The sequence below is a fragment of the Salvia miltiorrhiza genome, chromosome 6 (genome assembly GCF_028751815.1).
Source record: "Salvia miltiorrhiza cultivar Shanhuang (shh) chromosome 6, IMPLAD_Smil_shh, whole genome shotgun sequence".
Classification (NCBI taxonomy): Eukaryota; Viridiplantae; Streptophyta; class Magnoliopsida; order Lamiales; family Lamiaceae; genus Salvia; species Salvia miltiorrhiza.
In genome coordinates this window covers 41,817,270-41,836,560 of record NC_080392.1, presented here as the reverse complement: position 1 = coordinate 41,836,560, position 19,291 = coordinate 41,817,270, and the positions used below count along the sequence as shown (strand labels likewise).

Genomic DNA, 19,291 nt, shown 5'->3' with positions numbered 1-19,291 from the left:
AATGCACACCAAAAATAACAATTGTGGGTATCCCCTCGATTCAAAACAAAAAGAAAACTATATAAAAACTTATTCTCATTTATTGAATTAGCAAGTTACTTCTCATATATAAGAGCATCCACAGCGGTGGGTGCGATGGCCGGATCGAACCCGGCCTATCGCACCCACTGCCATTGCCGCTCCCGGGTGTGATGGGGGGAGGCGTGCGTTCGCACTCGAGGTTTGTGGGAGCGAAGGAGGGGGCGTGTAAACACGCGCCCCTTTCCGAAATTAAAAAAATAATAATAATAATTTTAACGGTCATTTGACCGTTGCCAACGGTCTTCGGCCGATTTTTTTTTTTTTTTTCCTTTTTCACCTATATATATCCCCTTCAATCACAAACACTACATCCACCAATTCTCTTCAACTCCTAAAAAATGTCTTCATCCACCAATTCTTCCAACAATAATTCTTCCTCAAATTCTTCATCCGACGAAGAAGTTCATGTCGATCCCGCACAACTTCCTCCTCTTCCCGATCCTACTCAAGCCCCCGATTTATTTTTTATGAGATGTGCTGTGAATTTTATGCAATTAAAATCTATTGCACCCGGGTGGGTGCAATACCATTGTGGGAGTGGGTGCAATAGAAGTGGGACCCATTCTATTGCACCCATGGGTGCAAGCATTGTGGATGCTCTAAGCAATTTGTTTTCAGTGTATGGACCACGTTCTTCTATCCCTGCATCAAAATCTATTTGAGCTGTATAGGCAAACAACAATTATGCCTCATAACTAATAATGATACTTCATATGTGTTTTAGCATCAAACATTCCATATGCATTCTCATATAGAGAATAAAATGCTATTTTCATTCTCGTATTAGTAAAGTGTATCCCTTTTCATATCTTCTTTTCCCAAAATAAAAATAATATATAAAACACGTCATATGCATGCGGGAAAAGTTACATTTTATTACCTTTTTGCATCTTAAAGAAAATCTCTAATTGAAGGCAACAACAAAACTAGTAAGGAAAAAAACTCAAATTCCCTTTTTTTTTTTGGAAAATCTTTTCAATTACTACTACTTACTATCCAAATAAGATTGTAGATGTCCACATTTTATTTTTCGTTTTTCTTTTCTCACGTGGCTAAGTTGACTTGAACAACCATATTGCTTTGATTTGAAACAAATGGCAATTGCGTATGAAAACATTATTATTTATTCATTTTTTTAGTTTATTACACAATTTTTTAATTTTGGCATAAAAAAATTAAAATATTTACAATTTATTTTATTTAAAAATTTAATATTTTTTATTCAAATTAAACTGATGCTGTTGTTGAAATAGTATGCATGAATTAGCTATACACATAAAAATTTGCAAAAGTTATAATTGGTAGCATCCAAAAGATGGTCAACCGGCTAGTTTCATGTACTTTTTCGATAGTCACATCATCTTTAATTTCAGTAAAGTTTGATCGATATTGTAAACCAAACGAATTGTAAATATTATGTTTTTAATTTCGAAATTTCAAAATTGTGTTGTAAATCAATAAAATGAGTAAAAATGGTGTAATTATATAGCACTAATCCACTAATTATTTGTATCATAAGTTAGTCAAGAAATTTGATCGAATAGACAATAAGCCATCATTTCACTTTTATAATGTGAGATTTCCAAATCTAGAGGCTTCATACTACAAAGTGTGAAAATTGAAGATCCATTTATGCATTAATCTACAATTGGATAAACAAACATTGGTCTATTTCGACATTTCAACAGCCGGATGGTTCAAAGCGAGATTTAATCATTAATCCCAGTGAGTTAGTTAGCGTACCATCCAGGAAGCGTAGTGTACAACCCGCCAAGAGGTTTACGGTACGTGCCTGTGCATGCACCGCCACTCAAAACGCGTAGGATATAATACAACTAGACACCACTCCTCCACCACTTCCCAAACACGCCCCCCACAAGGGCAATTTAGGTATTTCGAGTCCTCAGCGAAGGAGTGTTTTCCACATTTTCTCCTTCCCCGAAGCTGTGGGTGGAAGGGTGTTTTTGTCTTTTCGCGTAGATGTCGGGTGCAGATCTTGCAACCCCCAACGACTATATAATCAGCTACCCGCTCTCTCTCTCTCTTCGTATGAATTCTTAATTCCTTCGTACACACATTTCACTTTGCAGATCTCTCGCTTTTTCCTCCTAGCAAACGAATCGCGCGATCCAGAGGTAAATTCTTCGGTTTTTTATGGTTTGCGAGATTCATTGATTTTGCGTTTTTGCTGAATCTGATGATTTTCTGCAAATATACGAGTGTTGATTTGTGTCGACGAATTGTGCGTGTTCGATATGTTTTGGTGTTTTTTGGGCTCGCGAATGCGAGTTGGGGGTTCCTCGATTTAATTTGAGGTCTAATTTTGTGCTGTCGGCGTCTGATCTGAAACGGAGCTGCCCGCATTTCACGCGATTTGAGTGATATTGCATTTTGACCGATTATATGTACGGTTTTTATATGGATTTCTGATTTATTTGTTGAGTTTTAGTAGATTTATGCTAGTTTGATGAGGTGTCTGAACAAGTGGAGCTTCTGATGGCTTATGATTTAGCTTAAATAAATTTCGGGTATTGGATTCTGGAGCTCATGACATGCAGTGTGTTTTTTAGGTAGATCTGGTCAAAATTAGTTTAGTTTATACCTACGATCTCTTGTTGAAAATGAGTTAATTCGTTTTGAAATACATCAGATCTGATCCTTATAACACTTTGCGTTCTGGTGGAATTGCTTTCATAGATTTTGGAGCTTGCGATCATTTAGAGTCTGATTGAATTACTGTTTGATTAAATTTATGGAAACAGAAACTGGATGATCAGTTCATCACTGTATCTGCCTTTTGACTCGTGTGAAAAAAGATGCTTTTATTAAACAATTGTTGAATCAGTATGTGGACTGTTGAATTACGTATAATCATATTTTCATAATTTGTATTTATGCAATGCATCTACCAATCCATGTACCTTACGCTTTCTATATGGATGTAGATTTCTGATTCTGATAGCTATAATTAGAATTCGATAAAGTTTTTTTTTTCGGGAGTTAACTGAGCATTCTGCTAGAGTGTGTAGTCTGAACGAGTATTTTGCTTTTCCAGGGCACTAAAGCAAAGGAGATATGGTGAAGATATGCTGTATTGGGGCAGGATATGTGGGAGGCCCTACCATGGCCGTGATCGCATACAAGTGTCCTAAAATTGAAGTGGCCGTAGTTGACATTTCCGTTCCTCGTATCAATGCCTGGAACAGTGACCAGCTTCCCATCTACGAGCCAGGACTTGATGATGTGGTGAAGCAGTGCCGTGGCAAGAATCTGTTCTTCAGCACAGATGTTGAGAAACACGTGTTTGAGGCCGACATAGTCTTTGTCTCGGTTAATACTCCTACCAAGACAAGGGGTCTTGGAGCTGGCAAAGCTGCAGACTTGACTTACTGGGAGAGTGCAGCCCGCATGATTGCTGATGTGTCTAAGTCGGACAAGATCGTGGTTGAGAAGTCCACAGTTCCTGTCAAAACTGCCGAGGCCATTGAGAAAATCTTGACTCACAACAGCAAGGGAATAAACTACCAGATCCTATCGAACCCGGAGTTCCTTGCTGAAGGGACTGCAATTAAAGATCTTTTCAACCCAGACAGGGTTCTCATCGGAGGCCGGGAAACCCCAGAAGGAGACAAGGCTGTTAAAGCATTGAAGGATGTTTACGCCCATTGGGTTCCTGAAGATCGCATTATCACCACCAATTTGTGGTCTGCAGAGCTCTCGAAGCTGGCTGCTAACGCGTTCTTGGCACAAAGAATCTCATCTGTCAACGCCATGTCCGCTCTGTGTGAGGCTACTGGAGCAGATGTTGCCCAAGTGGCATATGCTGTTGGGACGGACTCAAGAATCGGCCCCAAGTTCCTCAACGCCAGTGTGGGCTTCGGGGGGTCGTGCTTCCAGAAGGATATCCTCAACTTGGTCTACATTTGTGAATGCAACGGCCTTCCTGAGGTCGCTGAATACTGGAAGCAAGTCATCAAGATCAACGACTATCAGAAGAGCCGTTTTGTCAACCGTATGGTCTCTTCCATGTTCAACACGGTTTCCAACAAGAAAGTCGCCGTCTTGGGCTTCGCCTTCAAGAAAGACACGGGTGACACGAGAGAGACTCCCGCCATCGACGTCTGCCAGGGGCTTCTCGGTGACAACGCCCAGCTGAGCATCTACGATCCTCAGGTGACGGAGGACCAAATCCAGAGGGACCTCTCGATGAACAAGTTCGACTGGGATCATCCCCTCCACCTGCAGCCAATGAGCCCCACCACGAAGAAGAAGGTGCACTGCGTGTGGGACGCGTACGAGGCGACCAAGGACGCACACGCGGTCTGCATCCTGACGGAGTGGGACGAGTTCAAGAAGCTCGATTTCCAGAGGATATACGACAACATGCAGAAGCCGGCGTTCGTGTTTGATGGGAGGAACGTGGTGGATGCGAATAAGCTGAGGGATATCGGTTTCATTGTTTACTCCATCGGGAAGCCACTCGATGCGTGGCTCAAGGACATGCCTGCTGTTGCATAAATATGATATGGATTCGAGCATGCTGCTCAGGCAGCCTATCAACTTCTATATTCTTTTCTTTTTTATAAAAACTTTATAATCAATTTTGTTTCTTCCTTTTTTGGGAGGGGGGGTTTTTGTTTTGCTTCATTTAAACATCAAGATCAGTTTCTGAGTTTTTCTCTGATAAGATTCTTCTTAATTGGAGGATCTGCATATTTGGCCTAATTTTTTTTAAGTCTTTACGATCTGTTTACATTTGTATTAATGACACTGCCCTTTTCTCTTTTTCTTCCTTTGACAACAAGTGATTTCTCTTTCTCTTCCTCGTTTTCATGTATCAATTTACTAGTCGATGAAATTGTTTTTCTACGAGAAGCGGCAGATCAACTCTGGTTTCGTTCCAAATCTTTCCCTGCGCTCGTTGCGGGACTTAACCCAACACCTTAATGGCACGAGCCGATGACAACCATGCACCATCTGTGTCTGTGTTCCCGAATGCATCCCTCTCTTTCAAGAGGATTCAAGGCATGTCTGGTAAAGATCTTCGTTTTGCATCAAATTAAACCACATGCTCCATCGCTTGTGCGGTTCCCCCAAAGTCTCCTTTTCATGCCACCTTCTACGTCAATTCGTTTGAGTTTCATTCTTCTGCACTGGGCAATGCCGCATGGAGGTAGAAGGCCCAAGGGTCATAAACTTCTTTTTCTGAAGAAGAAGCAATGACAATATCTTGTTTTCATATATCGATTTATTGGTTCATAATTCGTGGAAAATCGGGAATTATTAATAAATAATATTAGTAAAATTAAAGAAAACTTATGTAATAAAATAAAAAAGAAATAAGTTCTTTCGCTGAGGTAGAATGGTTAATGCATCTGGCCGAAGGTCTCCTAGTTCACAGTGATGTGGACGGTTTTGTGCATCCTTTTCTTGAACTCAGCTTTCACAAAGATTAATTATGAAACAGAGGCTTAAAATTTTAAAGGTTTTAATGAGGCTTGAGCCACAATGACACAGTGTTTTTATTTAACTGTTAGTTTACCGAATAATAATAATAATATTTAAAGTATACATTTGAAAATTATACAATAGATGAAATTCATTTTGACTTTATAAACCCACCACTTGAAATTGAAGAAAAACTTATTTTACTATCCATTTTGATTTCAAATCAATTTATAGTAATACCGCTATTATTGGAAATTGCTTAAGTTTGTAAAATATCTAAATAATTTTTTACTTTAATTGGTTATCCGTCTCAACAAATATTCAAACAACACAAAATAAATATTACTCATTTCGTTCACGAAAAGTATGATACTTTTGATGGACACATGTTTTAATAAACTAGGCAATGATTTTTATATAGTGAAAAAAGAGTAAGGAAAAGATGTGAGGCCATGTTTTAAAAAGAAAAATGTCATACTTATAATGGATACAAAAATGACAAACGTGTTATACTTTTCGTGGACGGGGGGAGTAATAATATAAATGTATAAATAATGAAAGATTAAAAGTAATGAATATTTCACATAGAAATATCAACTAATATGGTGCTACAAAATTTTGAATTCATATACTAATAAGCTTATATAAAAAAATACAATCATTCGTTAAATTTTTTCCATTATTTAATTTTTTTTCAGATCTTATAAAAATCATAGTTTCTAAAACAAATTATCTCGAACAAATATACCCCCTTCGTCTCCGAAATAACTTTCTAGGAGGGAGAGACACAAGTTTTAAGATAGAGTTGTTGAATATATTAAAAGCTGTGAAAAAGTATTATAATTAATATAAAAAATAGTGAAAATGTGTTATAATTATTATTGAGAGTTAGGGGTGGGAAGATAGGGTTCGGGTATAGGGTACCCGATTATCCGACCCGAAAAAATCGGGTATCGGGTACCCTATACCCGAAAAATTAGGGGTCGGGGTCGGGTTCGGGTACTTAGGGTGTTAAAAATTCGGGTATCGGGTATACCCGAAATACCCGATTTTTTAATTAATAAATTTAAATTATTTAATTAAATTTAATTTAAAAATCTGTAAAATTTTGAATTAAAATTCAATTTTAATTTAAAATTTTAGACTTGTGAGTTGAGATTTGTGCTTGTTGATTTTTGATTTGATGTTATATATTATTTGTTAATACATGGAATTAAAAACATATACAATTATATAGGGAAAGGCTGAAAATTGGGGCTACTATTTTCGATTTTTTTTTAAAAAAAATAGGGTATTTCGGGTATTAGGGTACCCGATTAAGCCAAATCGGGTAATTCGGGTACCCTAATACCCGAAATACCCGATTTTCACAGTTTGACTTGAAAGATTCAATTTTGACCGGGTAATTTAGGGTACCCGAATACCCGACTCGGGTATTAGGGTACCCAATTTTTTTTCGGGTTCGGGTTCGGGTATAGGATTTTGGTCTTATTCGGGATCGGGTACCCGATCCCGACCCGATTCCCAGGCCTATTGAGAGTGATGAAAATGTGAAGAAAAAAAAAGTAAGAATGAATGAGGTATTATTAATGGTGGGGTAGTATCCCAAAATAGATCGTAAATAATTTGAGGAAAGATATATAAAAAAAAGGAAATTATTTGAGAGACGGATGATGTATTTGATTTTTAATTTGATCACCTCATCTATTTGGTTGGGTATTAAGGGTGTGGTGTCTGATATTATTGTTGACACTAATATGGGTTTATAGGTAGGATAAATTAAATTAATACAGATTAGTGTGATGTTTGATATCATGTGCAGTTAATATGGTCAACTCCTACTTAATCCTACTTCTCCATGCTATTTTGTGGGATTAACCCATACTAATAATCCGCCCACCCCCCTCGGATAAATTTAATACTGAGAAGTTGGATAAAAATTCTGCTACCCTTCCTCACGCATATCGATGCAAATGCCCAAGTAATGGTGGACACACATGATATTTTTAAAATTATGTGAGGATAGTTTTGGTATTAGATAATATAATCCAACATAATCCTATGGATATCAAACATAATATAGGATTAAGTAGCCATGATATCAAACACCCATGAAATAATATAAATCCACACTAATCCACACTAATTTATCAAGATAATTTTAATCCTAATCAATCCTAAACTGCAAATCAAACGGCCCCTTATTGTTACCTAGGCAAGGGTAATTCTATCTGCAGCCCCCATTTTGTTCCACATAGCCTCTTATTTTAAAATAATAATATAAATAAATAAAAATGTACCATTATATCCTTATAAGTTATAAGCCCCTATTTAATTTTATTATAATAAATTAAACTCTAAAAATAGGGTAGATTTGTATAGCCCCTCCGCTAACCATTGATCTCTGCAAAAGAAAATTCATCTGATATGAGAAGAAGATGAAATACAACAACCAATATCATTGCAAAAAATCATAACCAAACATGAAAAAGCTTCATCTCTCCCCCAAAAGAAAACACGCACCACAATCACACATCCTAAACTTTCCCAAATCGAAATCCAATTCCTATACGATCAATCTGCGCTGCTGGAGAAGGAGAAAGTCGCTGAAGTTGCACTCCCTAGTGATGATAATATGTTCTGTTTGTTATAGGTGTTCATTTATCTAATTTGGCTTCACCTCTCCCCCAAATTCCAACGATTTCTATCAAATACTAATTCAACTAAACATAAAAAATCCACGTGAATCGCGTTAATGGCTCAATTGCCTCATATGACAACGCGTCGGTGTCTCTTTCTCAACTTACACTATACTTTACATGATTTCTTAAAACTCGTGTTATCCCATCATGTTTTATGGGACGTAGAAAGTATAATAATTCTTCCAGTAAATATCGCAATCAATGTGGCACCCTTCCTCAATTTACAATACACTTTACATGATCTATTAAAACTCGTGTTATCTCATACTATACATATTTTATAGAATAGGGGAAGTATTAAATAGATAATTATTAATTTTCACTATCCCAATAAATATTTCACATCATTTAGACTTTATTTTTATTTTGTTGGTTTTGTGCTTAGAAATCACCCCCCATAACTATAGGGTTTTTGGTAAAAAAGTCACTTAAAAAATTCTTCACTCAAAGTAAAAAATCAATTTTTAGAAAATTTATGCTTTCTCAGAGTGGAATGTAGATGTAATTTGTACTCACTTTGTCCTAATTCAATAATAGGTCACGTTTTTTTTTTTTAATTAAATGTCACATTTTAATAAATCATTTATTAAAATAAAAAATTAATATATAATAAATATCTCCATATAACTTATTATTTACATTAAATGTCACTGTGGACCACACATAATTATCTCTACTTTCATTTAAAAATAATATTTTTATTTACATATTCTCAAAAAAATTATTTTCTCTATTTTAGTTTATTATAAATAATTTATTCTTAATATACGTGCAAGTCTTAGACCTTTTAAATTAAGTCGAAAAAAGTAAAAGTTACTGCAATTTCATTTAAAAAAATCCATCAAATTACATTACACTTTTTCTGTTTTAACAGTATGTGTGCAGTAGGGGTGTACATTTGGGTCGAGTCGGGTACCCAACCCGCAAAATCATCCAAAATTCATACCCTCACCCGTCCCGCATATGATGTGCGAGTACCCGAATTTCTCGCAATTTTTTGAAGGCTTGTAATTTTGAGGGTATTTTGTTCCGCAATTTGCGGGTACCTGCATTACCTGCGGGTATTTTGTCCAGAATTCTTAGAAATGTAAAGCTTTGATGAATTTTTGAATCCAGAATTATGACCAGAAAAGTAAGTGACAAAATCAATATATTGGTATTTTATTGAATCTAATAAATTGGATGCTCTCAATTCTCAAATTAGCCATAATTTCACAAATTACAGGCATAGCTTATAATTTCATTGAATTAGAAATTCAAAATTGGAATAAATGAATAATTATAAAAATTAATTAATTAATTGAAATTAAATTCGAGTATGCGGGTACCCGCATTCCCTGGCGTGGGTACCCGATACCCGCATTTTTCTATAACTTCATACCCGCACCCGACCCTCTTTGGAAATTAGGAGGGTATCGGGTATCCGATACCCGTGCGAGTATCGGGTGGTCGGGTGAGGGTATTCTACCCGAATTTACACCCCTATTAATGCATATCTCACATTGACTTATAAACAATAAAGTACATAGGTTATTTCTGTCCACCAAAAGTATAGCACTTTTAGTGGGCACATGTTTTAATAAAATTGTTGATGATTTTTAGGAAGTGGAGAAAGGGTCCCACCATTTTATGATATGTGTGGTTGAGATTGAATTTGAGGTGATTTTTTATGTAAATATGGAGTATTTGTAAGGATAAAAGTTGAGAAAAAGATATGGAGTCATGTCTAAAAAAAAGGAAAGTGTCATACTTTTGGTGAACGCCAAAAATAACAAAAGTACCATGCTTTTCATGGACGGAGGGAGTACATCATTACATGTAATAAAATTGTATGCACATGTGGTGGGTTGTAATACGGTGGAGTGGAGATGGAGGAGTCGAACAAAAGGAAGAAACACGAGTGCCCGATATGCTTGAAGGTTTTTGGTTCGGGTCAATCTCTAGGTGGCCACAAGAAGGCTCACTACAATGGAGTCGTCGAGAGCAGGAATTAGGAGGTGTTGGACCTCAAACACTGAGCCATAAAAAGAAGCTCTTGTTATGACAAATTTCAAGCAACAAGAAAATGCAAAGCTTACAATATGACGTCGCAAGCCCAGAATCAAGCAGAGCAATTAATGGTGCATAGACAATCTATGGACTCGTGAGCCAATACACGGGCCGAGCAGTTGATGGCATATAGACAATATATGGAGTCGCGAATCCCGGCTCTGCCAGTGGTAACAACAATCTTTTGAATTTGCACGAACTTTGACCAAACTTGCATTTTGCACGAACTTGGGTCAAATTTGTATATTGTCAGAGTGTCAAATTCTTTTGAGGAATTTCACCTTCGCCACTTTTAATGTGTTTGATTTGTACAAAATCAATATAAAGTGCCGTAAGAATCGACAATCTCCGAGGTACGATTTCCACTTCAAAGTGCACAAATAAACAACCAAATAAAATTTTATGTCAGGTTGTCAGACGAGTTAATACTAATTAAATAGATTAAGATCTAAATATCAACATTGACAAAATTATAAATATGTATTCAGATATAAGTGTGGGATCTAAAAACAAGCACTTTTTGATTTTTGAGTTTTTATACATCAAGATACCAACAATAGATGGACTCTTAACCATATCAAATACCTCTCTCGAGATATATATAGTTTGCAAATATTCCCTTGAATGGATATTAGTGAATAACATAAAAAAATATTAAAAGATCTTTTTGTAATCTTGAAGCTTCTTTGAATTTCTTTCTCCCCCTCAAATAGGATGATAACATTTCAACTCTCTCTCTCTCCCTCTCTCTCTAAACCTAGAATAGTTGTTTGTGATGAGAGAATTGGAGAGTGATTAAGTAATAGAGGTTAAACCCATTTCCCCACCACCTGGCTGGCGTGTACACAACGCCTAATCAAATCAAGCCCCTTTTTTGAAGATTTTAAGGTGATCGTGAAAGTATGGCTGCTCCTCGTGCCCTGTCTTTGCTTCCATGCAAGGCTTCCTTCTACTCGATTTCTCATGCTTCTTCACCTTCCTTTTTCTGCTAATTTTTCTTCTCTTCACCATATATACATACATACATGTCTCACCGCCAAACAGCCCTTTAAGTAACCACTCTCTCTCTCTCTCTCTCTCTCTCTCTCAAGGGTTGAGTTACTTGAGTAGAAAGCAGAATCACACTTATATAACAATTGCTCCTTTCTTTTTTCTAAATAAAAAAAAGATAAGAAAATCCTTTTTTCTCTCACCAGATCTTGCATTTCTGCTGATGGGTTCTTCTCTCATCCCCAGCTTCTCCAAAAAGATCGATTTTTGCTGATCCGATTCTCGACTAATCAAGTAATCTCTCTGTTTCTGATCGAATTCTTTCATCTCTTGTTTCAATGCGATGCTTGGATTCACCATAATCGAGTTTTCTTGATTTCTTGGATCAATAGGGGGATTTGCAAATTTGCAATGGGGGAAGTTGAAGAGCAGAGATACGTGTGCAGAATCTGCAGCAAAGCCTGCGTTAGTGGGAAGTCATTGGGAGGTCACATGAGGGTTCATTTAGCCCAAATTGCAGCTTCCAAGAAGGCAGCTGAGATCAAAATGGAAGATTATGATGATGATGATGATCGTCAGCTCAAAGACAGCTGCATCAACCAATCCAACAGTAGCGAGGAGGAGGAGAAGACTATGAATGCGGAAGCCGGAGAGGGTGATCAGAGCAACAACAGCTATGAGCTGAGGGAGAATCCGAAGAAATCTTGGAGGATCTCCGATCCCAAACGCGCCCTATCAAAGACCACGAATTCTTGCAGAGAATGCGGCCGGAAATTCGGGTCACTGAGGGCTCTTTCAGGTCACATGAGGTGCCACTCGAGCAAGAACAAGAAGGAGGTGCATTGCTGCAAGGAATGCGGCAGAGGGTTCGAGTCGGTGAGGGCCATGTTTGGTCACATGAAGAGCCACTCCAAGAGAGTGATGAAGGTGTGTGATAGTGTTGTTGAATCTGGTGAGAGTCTGTCGGATATGGAGAATTTCTGCCCAATTCGGAGGAAGAGATCGAGGATTAGGTACAAGGGCACTGTGAATCCCTCGTCTCGGTGTGGTGCCTCTGAGGTTGAGGAGGCAGAGGAGGCTGCTAGGTGCTTGGTGATGCTCTCTAGGGGTATGGTGGGTGTGGGGAATGCAGGGGATTCCGATGATGATTCTGCTTACTTTGGAGGTGTTGTTGCATCTTGTGGGAGTAGGAAGTTATGTGGGAGTGATGGAGGTGTTGTTGCAAATGCATCACACATTGAGAATGTGAAATCTGTTGATCTTGTGTGTGATGATGAATTCTTGGAAGATGGTATCGGTAGCAATGGAGGTGATCTTGAAAAGATGCTTGAATCCAAGCATGATCATGATGAATGTGGTGGAGTGGAGATGGAGATGGAGATGGAGGAGTCGAGCAAAGGGAAGGAACACGAGTGCCCGATATGCTTCAAGGTTTTTGGTTCGGGTCAAGCTCTAGGTGGCCACAAGAGGGCTCACTACAATGGAGTCGTCGAGAGCAGGAATCAGGAGGTGTTGGACCTCAACTTTCCGGTTGCTGGTGGTGGTGGGCTCGGCCTCGACTTCAGCCTCAGCTCGTGGTTTCTTGAGAGGAGCCGCGAGCACGAGGCTCTGCTGCTCACTACTTGACATGAGATGATGCAATGGCTCTCATTTGGTATAATCTTCCAATTCTTGATTCTTAGCTCTTTTGCAGAATTGCATATACTTTTGCAATGCACATTTTGCTGCTCTATGCATCAATGCACATATTCACTAAATACAAGCAATACAACACTGTTTTTTGATCAGTTTCTAGCAATGTACATTCTCATTTAGAGTTTGTTTTAAACCATGTTGAAATTTTGAAACATGCTTGAATCTTGATTACATGAACATGACACCATCTTAAGCAGATACAAAAAAAATTTACATACTTTTTGTATTGTGTGATGTTGAGAAAGTGGTTGTTTAGTCACCTACCATATAACACAAACATGACACCATGTCTCTTTCCTTGTAGTTGGATCTTTCTTCTATTTCTCTTTTGCCCTTTTCTTTCTACAATTTATTATTTTTGAAATATTTAAAAGATGGCTGGTTGGCAAACAAAAAGAACAAAATGCATATGTCATAGACTTGCTAGATGTCATGATATGCTGGGATCTATGTTCTCACCTTTGCTGTGGTGGACACCTCAGATATGCATAATGGAAAGATATTGTAAGTTTTGGATTGAGTCATCTTATGATTTTATTTTTGGGTAATTTTATCTTGAAATATTTCATATGGACTGAATTATGTCTATAGACTTGCTAGATGTCATGATATGCATAAATATGTGGGTAAAATATGTTAGTAAAAGTTGAAAAGAGATTAATGTTTAATACACCTTGCAGGTTTGAGTTAGTTTAGAATCTGTTTCAGTGGAAGAGAATAAACATTTTTAAGTGTTATTAAAAATTATGGTAAAATAAAGAGGTTGGCAAGTGGCATCTCATGCAGCATTAGAATATCTCTCTCCCTCCCTCTCTCTCTCTCTATATGTATATGTATATGTATATGTATATGCTACATTGCTACATTGCTACTCCCTCCGTCCCACAAAACATGAGTCGTGTCTCTTTTTAAGTCGTCCCACGAAATTTGTTACGCTTTCTTATATGACAATTTTTTTTTCTTTTAATCACATTTTCACCTATCACACTAAATACTACTCCCTCCGTCCCAACGAAAGCGGTGCGCTTCTTTTCGGCACGGGATTTAAGGAGAATAAGATTGTAGTGTAAAAATGTGTGGGGCCACATTGTTTGTAGTGTAAATTATTACCAAAAAAAGAAATGCACCACTTTCATTGGGACAACTCAAAAAGGAATACGCACCGCTTTGGTTGGGACGGAGGGAATAATACTTTTCTAAATTTTGTGTCTAAAAGAAATGACTCATGTTTGGCGGGACGGAGGGAGTAGTGTAGTGTTATATATATTTGTGTTAGAATTTGAAATGGGAGTTTGGTATATGAGTGGTGAACCTTGTTTTGGGAGAGGAGGAGCCATTTTCATTTGATATAATTTATATAATGTTGTGTATTTCATTTTCTCCCCCTTTTGTAAGGAGGAAGTCCTCAAATTTGAGGGGAAAGTTTAGAGAAAGTAGAAATTGAAGCCTAAATGTGGTATACTTTTTGTTGTATTGGGATGCATACGCAGTCCCTATGTGTAAATCGCACCAAGTCAGATATACTCCATCCGTCCACGAAATGAGTACCCATATTTCCTTTTTCGTCCGTCCACGAAATTGGTATCCATTTTCCTTTTTGGCAAGTGTACTCCATAAAACTTTTTAATTAATACACTAAAAAAGGTGGGATCCTTATTCTATTCACACTACACTCAATACATTTCTTAAAACTCGTGCCGTCCACAAATGGGTACTCATTTCGTGGACGGAGGAAGTATATCCCTTTTGAAAAAATGACTTGTCAGATAAATCGTATTATCATATGTGACGAGTTTTATTTGTGAAAGGCGAGATCTAATTTTCAAAAATTCACCTACTCCACCAATCAACTTTAGTCCAAGAAAACTCTTGCGTATACAAAAATGTAGATCACTTTAAATTTAAAATCGAACAAATATAGTAATGTTCATGTCCTGTGACCCTAACAGTGAGGTCTCGGATTCAAACTCCACTGTTTCCCTCCCCAATTCTCCCAAGTCAAAAAAACAACAACAAAAAAATTAAACCCCACTATTCAAATTTGTTTATCTATGACAAAATTTATTTTTTGAAAAATATATATCTCTCTAAATAAAATAAGAACAGAAAATTATTATCAATCCTTCGATCATTAGAATTTATGGTCAAATAGTGGATGCATCATCTTGATAGATGAATGCAACATTTAGATTCAAAAATTTAGCAACGGATTAATTAATTTTTACAGTAGATACAATAATTTTAATGGTTCTCACGTTCTTAAGAAAATTGTAATTCTCATTATATCCATTTTCATTTGATTTTCTCCCTCTATATATATATATATATATATATATATATATATATATCACATAAATTTTACGTGTGCCGTGCGAATTCAATATTATAAACATGGTCCTAGACTACTCCTTCCAATATATACATATTATACATATTATTATACAATTTTGGGTCGAATTTGCGGATTTGAGTGGAATTACCAATTTTATTTTTAGAAGTGCAAGCAACAACTATTTGGTCAAGATTAAATATAAACCTTCGATGCACTAGCTTTTCAATATTCTCATCAATGAGATTTCTTATTTGCACAAAAAAATAAAAAATCATAGCAACTATATTTAATTTAACTGCACAATCATGACTTCATAACGGGTTGTTTTTCGTCTAAAAGAAATAATAATAATAATAATAATAATAATAATAATAATAATAATAATAATAATAATAATAATAATAATAATAATAATAATAATAATTGTAAAATGCCATAAAATCTTAGAAAGAAGCCCTCATCTCCTAAAAAGGAAAAAAAGAAAAGCATGATAGAAAAAGGGTGAAATTAGTGGAAGCATTTTGTTAACGCTGCAATTGTAGAAAAGACATCAGAAAATCCGTTGTGCTACAATAACAATTCAATGGCGTTATGAACCAATTTTCCATCGCCATGAATTACACCAATTGGGCTGAAATTCAACAAAACCCTAACCCTAATTCTGATTTTTCAGTGCTGCTGCACGCCCCGAATCACTCCCTTCAAAATCTCCCTCCCGATCCCTACCAACAGTTACATGTCCCTTCCCACACTGCATTCTTCCTCCCTCCTCAGCCTCGACCGCCGGGCGTTGACCTGCCCTACGTGCCGCCGCCGGTGCCCGTCACCTACGCGCCGCCGCCGCAGCCCGTCACCTACGTGCACCAACCGAGTTTTGAGGCTCAGCAGGGTGCAGATGCAGCTGCGGCTGCTTCTGCTTATTATCATCCGGACCCAAATGTGAGCTGGGTAGCTGCTATCCCGCAGTTTGGGGCGACTCCATATGCCGCTGTAAGGATCCCACTCTCTCTGCGTATATTAGAATATCTCATCCTTGCTGCGTTTTTTTTTTTTTTTTTTAATTTTATTTATCGTATCGTTGTTTATTACTCCATTTATGTAAGAATTGCTTCCGCTTAAGAAGCAACTTCAGAGTGCAGATTTAGATATTGATCTTACTGTACATTTCCTAGTAATCACATGAGTCTTGACATCAAGGATGTTCTTTTTTTTCTTTTTCTTTTTTCTCGAGTAGCAAACTTATCCATCATCAAAATCCACCGGGAAAAGTGCATTCAAACGAAAATGGTAAGCAACCAATGCAGTAAAACGAAAATGGAAATTCGTTTAAAATGTTTAGGTGAGGCCATTATAGTAATTGTAGTGATAATAATAGGAATTTAAGATATAAAGAACCTTATTTTATTATGCATTTTTGGGTGGGGGTGGGGGTGGGATTTAGAGATTATCATCATCCTGAAAAAATGCTGTAAGATTTGGAAAAGATAAGGTGGTTTGTTCAGAAAACATCCTAGATGCATCACCTTCTAAAAGAATGTGTGGCAGTGTGGGATAGGAAGATGTATCATGTGCCTGAAACTTATTTTGGGCTTGAGTTCGGGAAAAGTATTGTGATATGTCTATGATGACCTTCATGATGCTTGGCTAGTCTCCATGATGTTGTAAGTAGCTGTTTTTGTACTTTGTTTTAGCACTTGGAAAACTAGGTGCTTATTTGAACTGGCGGTGATGGTTATAGTACTTGAACTTATTATAGGATTAATCATTCAATGAAAAGTTGTTCAGTAACTTCAGAATGGAAGATTCTTAAATTACTCTTATTGTATGCTACTAAATTATGTACACCAGATGTCCCAAAACACTGGATTTACCGTTGGCCGTGTCTTATTTTGGTGCACTTCCCAACATTGAATTTTGAAGATGGGGTAGGTCTATTTGCTAACAAAGCAACTGGAGTTAAAACATACAGATTGCATCCTATGTTCTAAAATGGTGCCAATCATACGAGTGTTATGAAGCGAGAAACCGTTCTTTTCTGGTTGGTTCATACTGACCAGTTGCCATGAGTTTTAGATATATCGCTGGAAGATGTGGAAAGAATGATTCCTCAAAGATCTCCATCTCCAATTAGAAAATGTTGGACATATTAAAATGTTATACTTGCTATACTTTTGGGAAGGTATATATTGTGTTGTGAACACTTATATTGGCAGAGGGGGGGAAATAAAATATGAAGAATCTGTGGTAACCTGTGAATGCATGGTTACCAGAGTCTGTAGAGGTTATATAATGTGATTTAAAATACTGCAATTATTTTTGGATGACTAGGGGCAGGTAGGTGCTTCGATTCTGAATATGGTGATCATAGTAGGCTAGTAGCTGTACCTGTTGCAGGAAGTTAAACACATTTTCCATATACATCTCCGGGGGGGCTGTTCTTAGTGAAATCTTGAGTTCTGTTCATGCAGGGGAAGTAGCGAGATGACCTGTGTCTATCAATCTACTACGTTATGGTCTTCTTGCATTTCTTAAATCACTCGTTATGTTAAATGCTGTCCCTCTATAATGTTTGAATTCCGTCTCTTTCTAAATCAAATCAGGAGTTAATCAGTTCATTTTGTGGTTGTAGGGTGTAAGTAGTACACCTAATCCAGTAATTCAACCACAAAGAAGATATACTTGGAAAAAAGCCCCTAAGAAGACGAAGGTCGTGCAGTCTGCTTGGTGTGAGGTTTGCAAAGTTGACTGTAACAGCAAGGGTGTTCTTGATCAGCATAAATTGGGGAGGAAGCACCTAAAAAATCTTCAAAAATTAGTAGCAGCAACTCCAACGATATCTGCTCCCATCTTTGCAGCCCCCATCTCTGCAATTACAGTCAACCCCCCTACTAGTATTGCAGTCCCTCCTGCCACTATTGTGATGTCCACATCTTTGCCAGTCCCCACACCAGCACCAGCTCCAGCTCCCATTCCAGCATCAGCTTCTGCAAGTGAACCAGTCATCGGACCACAAGAGAATCCGGTGATAACCAAATCTAAATCTCAAAAATCCCGGAAGAAGGCAGCTGCTCGGACTGAAGATCTGGAAACGAAAAGAAGAAAAGTTTTGGAAGGAGGAGCGGCAGCTAATTCTGTGCGTGCGTGTAACATATGCAACGTGGTGTGCAACAGCGACACGGTTTTCAATTATCACATTGCTGGTCAAAAACATGCTTCGATGGCCAAGAAGCACGCGAGAGCAGGAGTTGCTGCTTCTGCCATGTGAGGTAGGTTGGTTTAGTCAGTGGAGAGATTTCTGATGAACTAACTGTATATACCATTTTCTCATTTCGTTCAGGCGTAGTCCCTGACTATAATTTTCGAATCAAATCATAGCCTTTGATTCCTGATTCTCTACATTAATTTTAGGATTTGTTCCTCAGTTTTAAATCGAACTAACGCTCACAACTTCCTGTCTCCACTCTGTACGATGACTCAAAAACATGTATAGAAATATGCTCTGTTGGTTAATATTTGTTAGCGCGACGTGTTGGCGTAGTGATAGTATAGTTAATGTCCAAGGCCAAAGGTCTCAAATTTGACTTCGGAGTCCATCACCACACGTCTTTTAAAGTATTTATTTCTCCTACCAAAAAGAAATATGCTCTGTTTTCGATATTGTGTTTCCAGAATACATAGCCGATTATTTTTATGTGAATTCACACTTCATCGAAAACACATGCAAATGAGAGAGTCTTGTGTTAGTTGGTGGGTTGAGATTTGAATTCAAGCACTATCAAACAATAATGATGTTACGGTTATTAGCATGTAAATATCCAAATTTTTTCTAAAATTTAACATGATTTTTATTTTTTGTTCATAAATACATGAACTTAGCGTTTTTTTTTTTTTTTTGTCTTTTTTTTTAACACCGACAAAGAAAAACTCTATTTACTGTTGACGTGGAGGTCGAAATAAATGACGTGAACTACGAAATATACACTTGAACAGAGTA

General features: G+C 37.2%; 3 protein-coding genes across 3 annotated transcripts; all 3 read left to right on the top strand.

Annotated features, from left to right (window-relative positions):
- Positions 1-1,948: 1,948 nt before the first annotated feature.
- LOC130989631 (UDP-glucose 6-dehydrogenase 1-like) lies at positions 1,949-4,876 on the top strand. Its single transcript, XM_057913660.1, has 2 exons — positions 1,949-2,216; positions 3,137-4,876. The coding sequence occupies exon 2, from the start codon at positions 3,157-3,159 to the stop codon at positions 4,597-4,599; it is 1,443 nt and encodes a 480-aa protein (XP_057769643.1). The 5' UTR covers positions 1,949-2,216; positions 3,137-3,156; the 3' UTR covers positions 4,600-4,876.
- A 6,097-nt stretch (positions 4,877-10,973) lies between these two features.
- On the top strand, positions 10,974-13,142 carry LOC130989640 (zinc finger protein ZAT2). Its single transcript, XM_057913671.1, has 2 exons — positions 10,974-11,564; positions 11,663-13,142. Exon 2 carries the CDS (start codon positions 11,682-11,684, stop codon positions 12,894-12,896), a length of 1,215 nt encoding a protein of 404 aa, XP_057769654.1. The 5' UTR covers positions 10,974-11,564; positions 11,663-11,681; the 3' UTR covers positions 12,897-13,142.
- A 2,593-nt stretch (positions 13,143-15,735) lies between these two features.
- On the top strand, positions 15,736-18,807 carry LOC130989643 (SH3 domain-containing protein C23A1.17). Its single transcript, XM_057913675.1, has 2 exons — positions 15,736-16,287; positions 17,927-18,807. The coding sequence occupies exons 1-2, from the start codon at positions 15,889-15,891 to the stop codon at positions 18,560-18,562; spliced, it is 1,035 nt and encodes a 344-aa protein (XP_057769658.1). The 5' UTR covers positions 15,736-15,888; the 3' UTR covers positions 18,563-18,807.
- The last annotated feature ends 484 nt before the right edge of the window (positions 18,808-19,291 follow it).

Excerpts from the sequence above, each read along its gene's own strand:
- LOC130989631 (XM_057913660.1), top strand. The coding sequence starts at position 3,157 with ATGGTGAAGATATGCTGTATTGGGGCAGGATATGTGGGAGGCCCTACC.
- LOC130989640 (XM_057913671.1), top strand. The coding sequence starts at position 11,682 with ATGGGGGAAGTTGAAGAGCAGAGATACGTGTGCAGAATCTGCAGCAAA.
- LOC130989643 (XM_057913675.1), top strand. The coding sequence starts at position 15,889 with ATGAACCAATTTTCCATCGCCATGAATTACACCAATTGGGCTGAAATT. Across the intron at positions 16,288-17,926 it reads GGGCGACTCCATATGCCGCT|GGTGTAAGTAGTACACCTAA; the intron begins GTAAGGATCCCA and ends TTGTGGTTGTAG.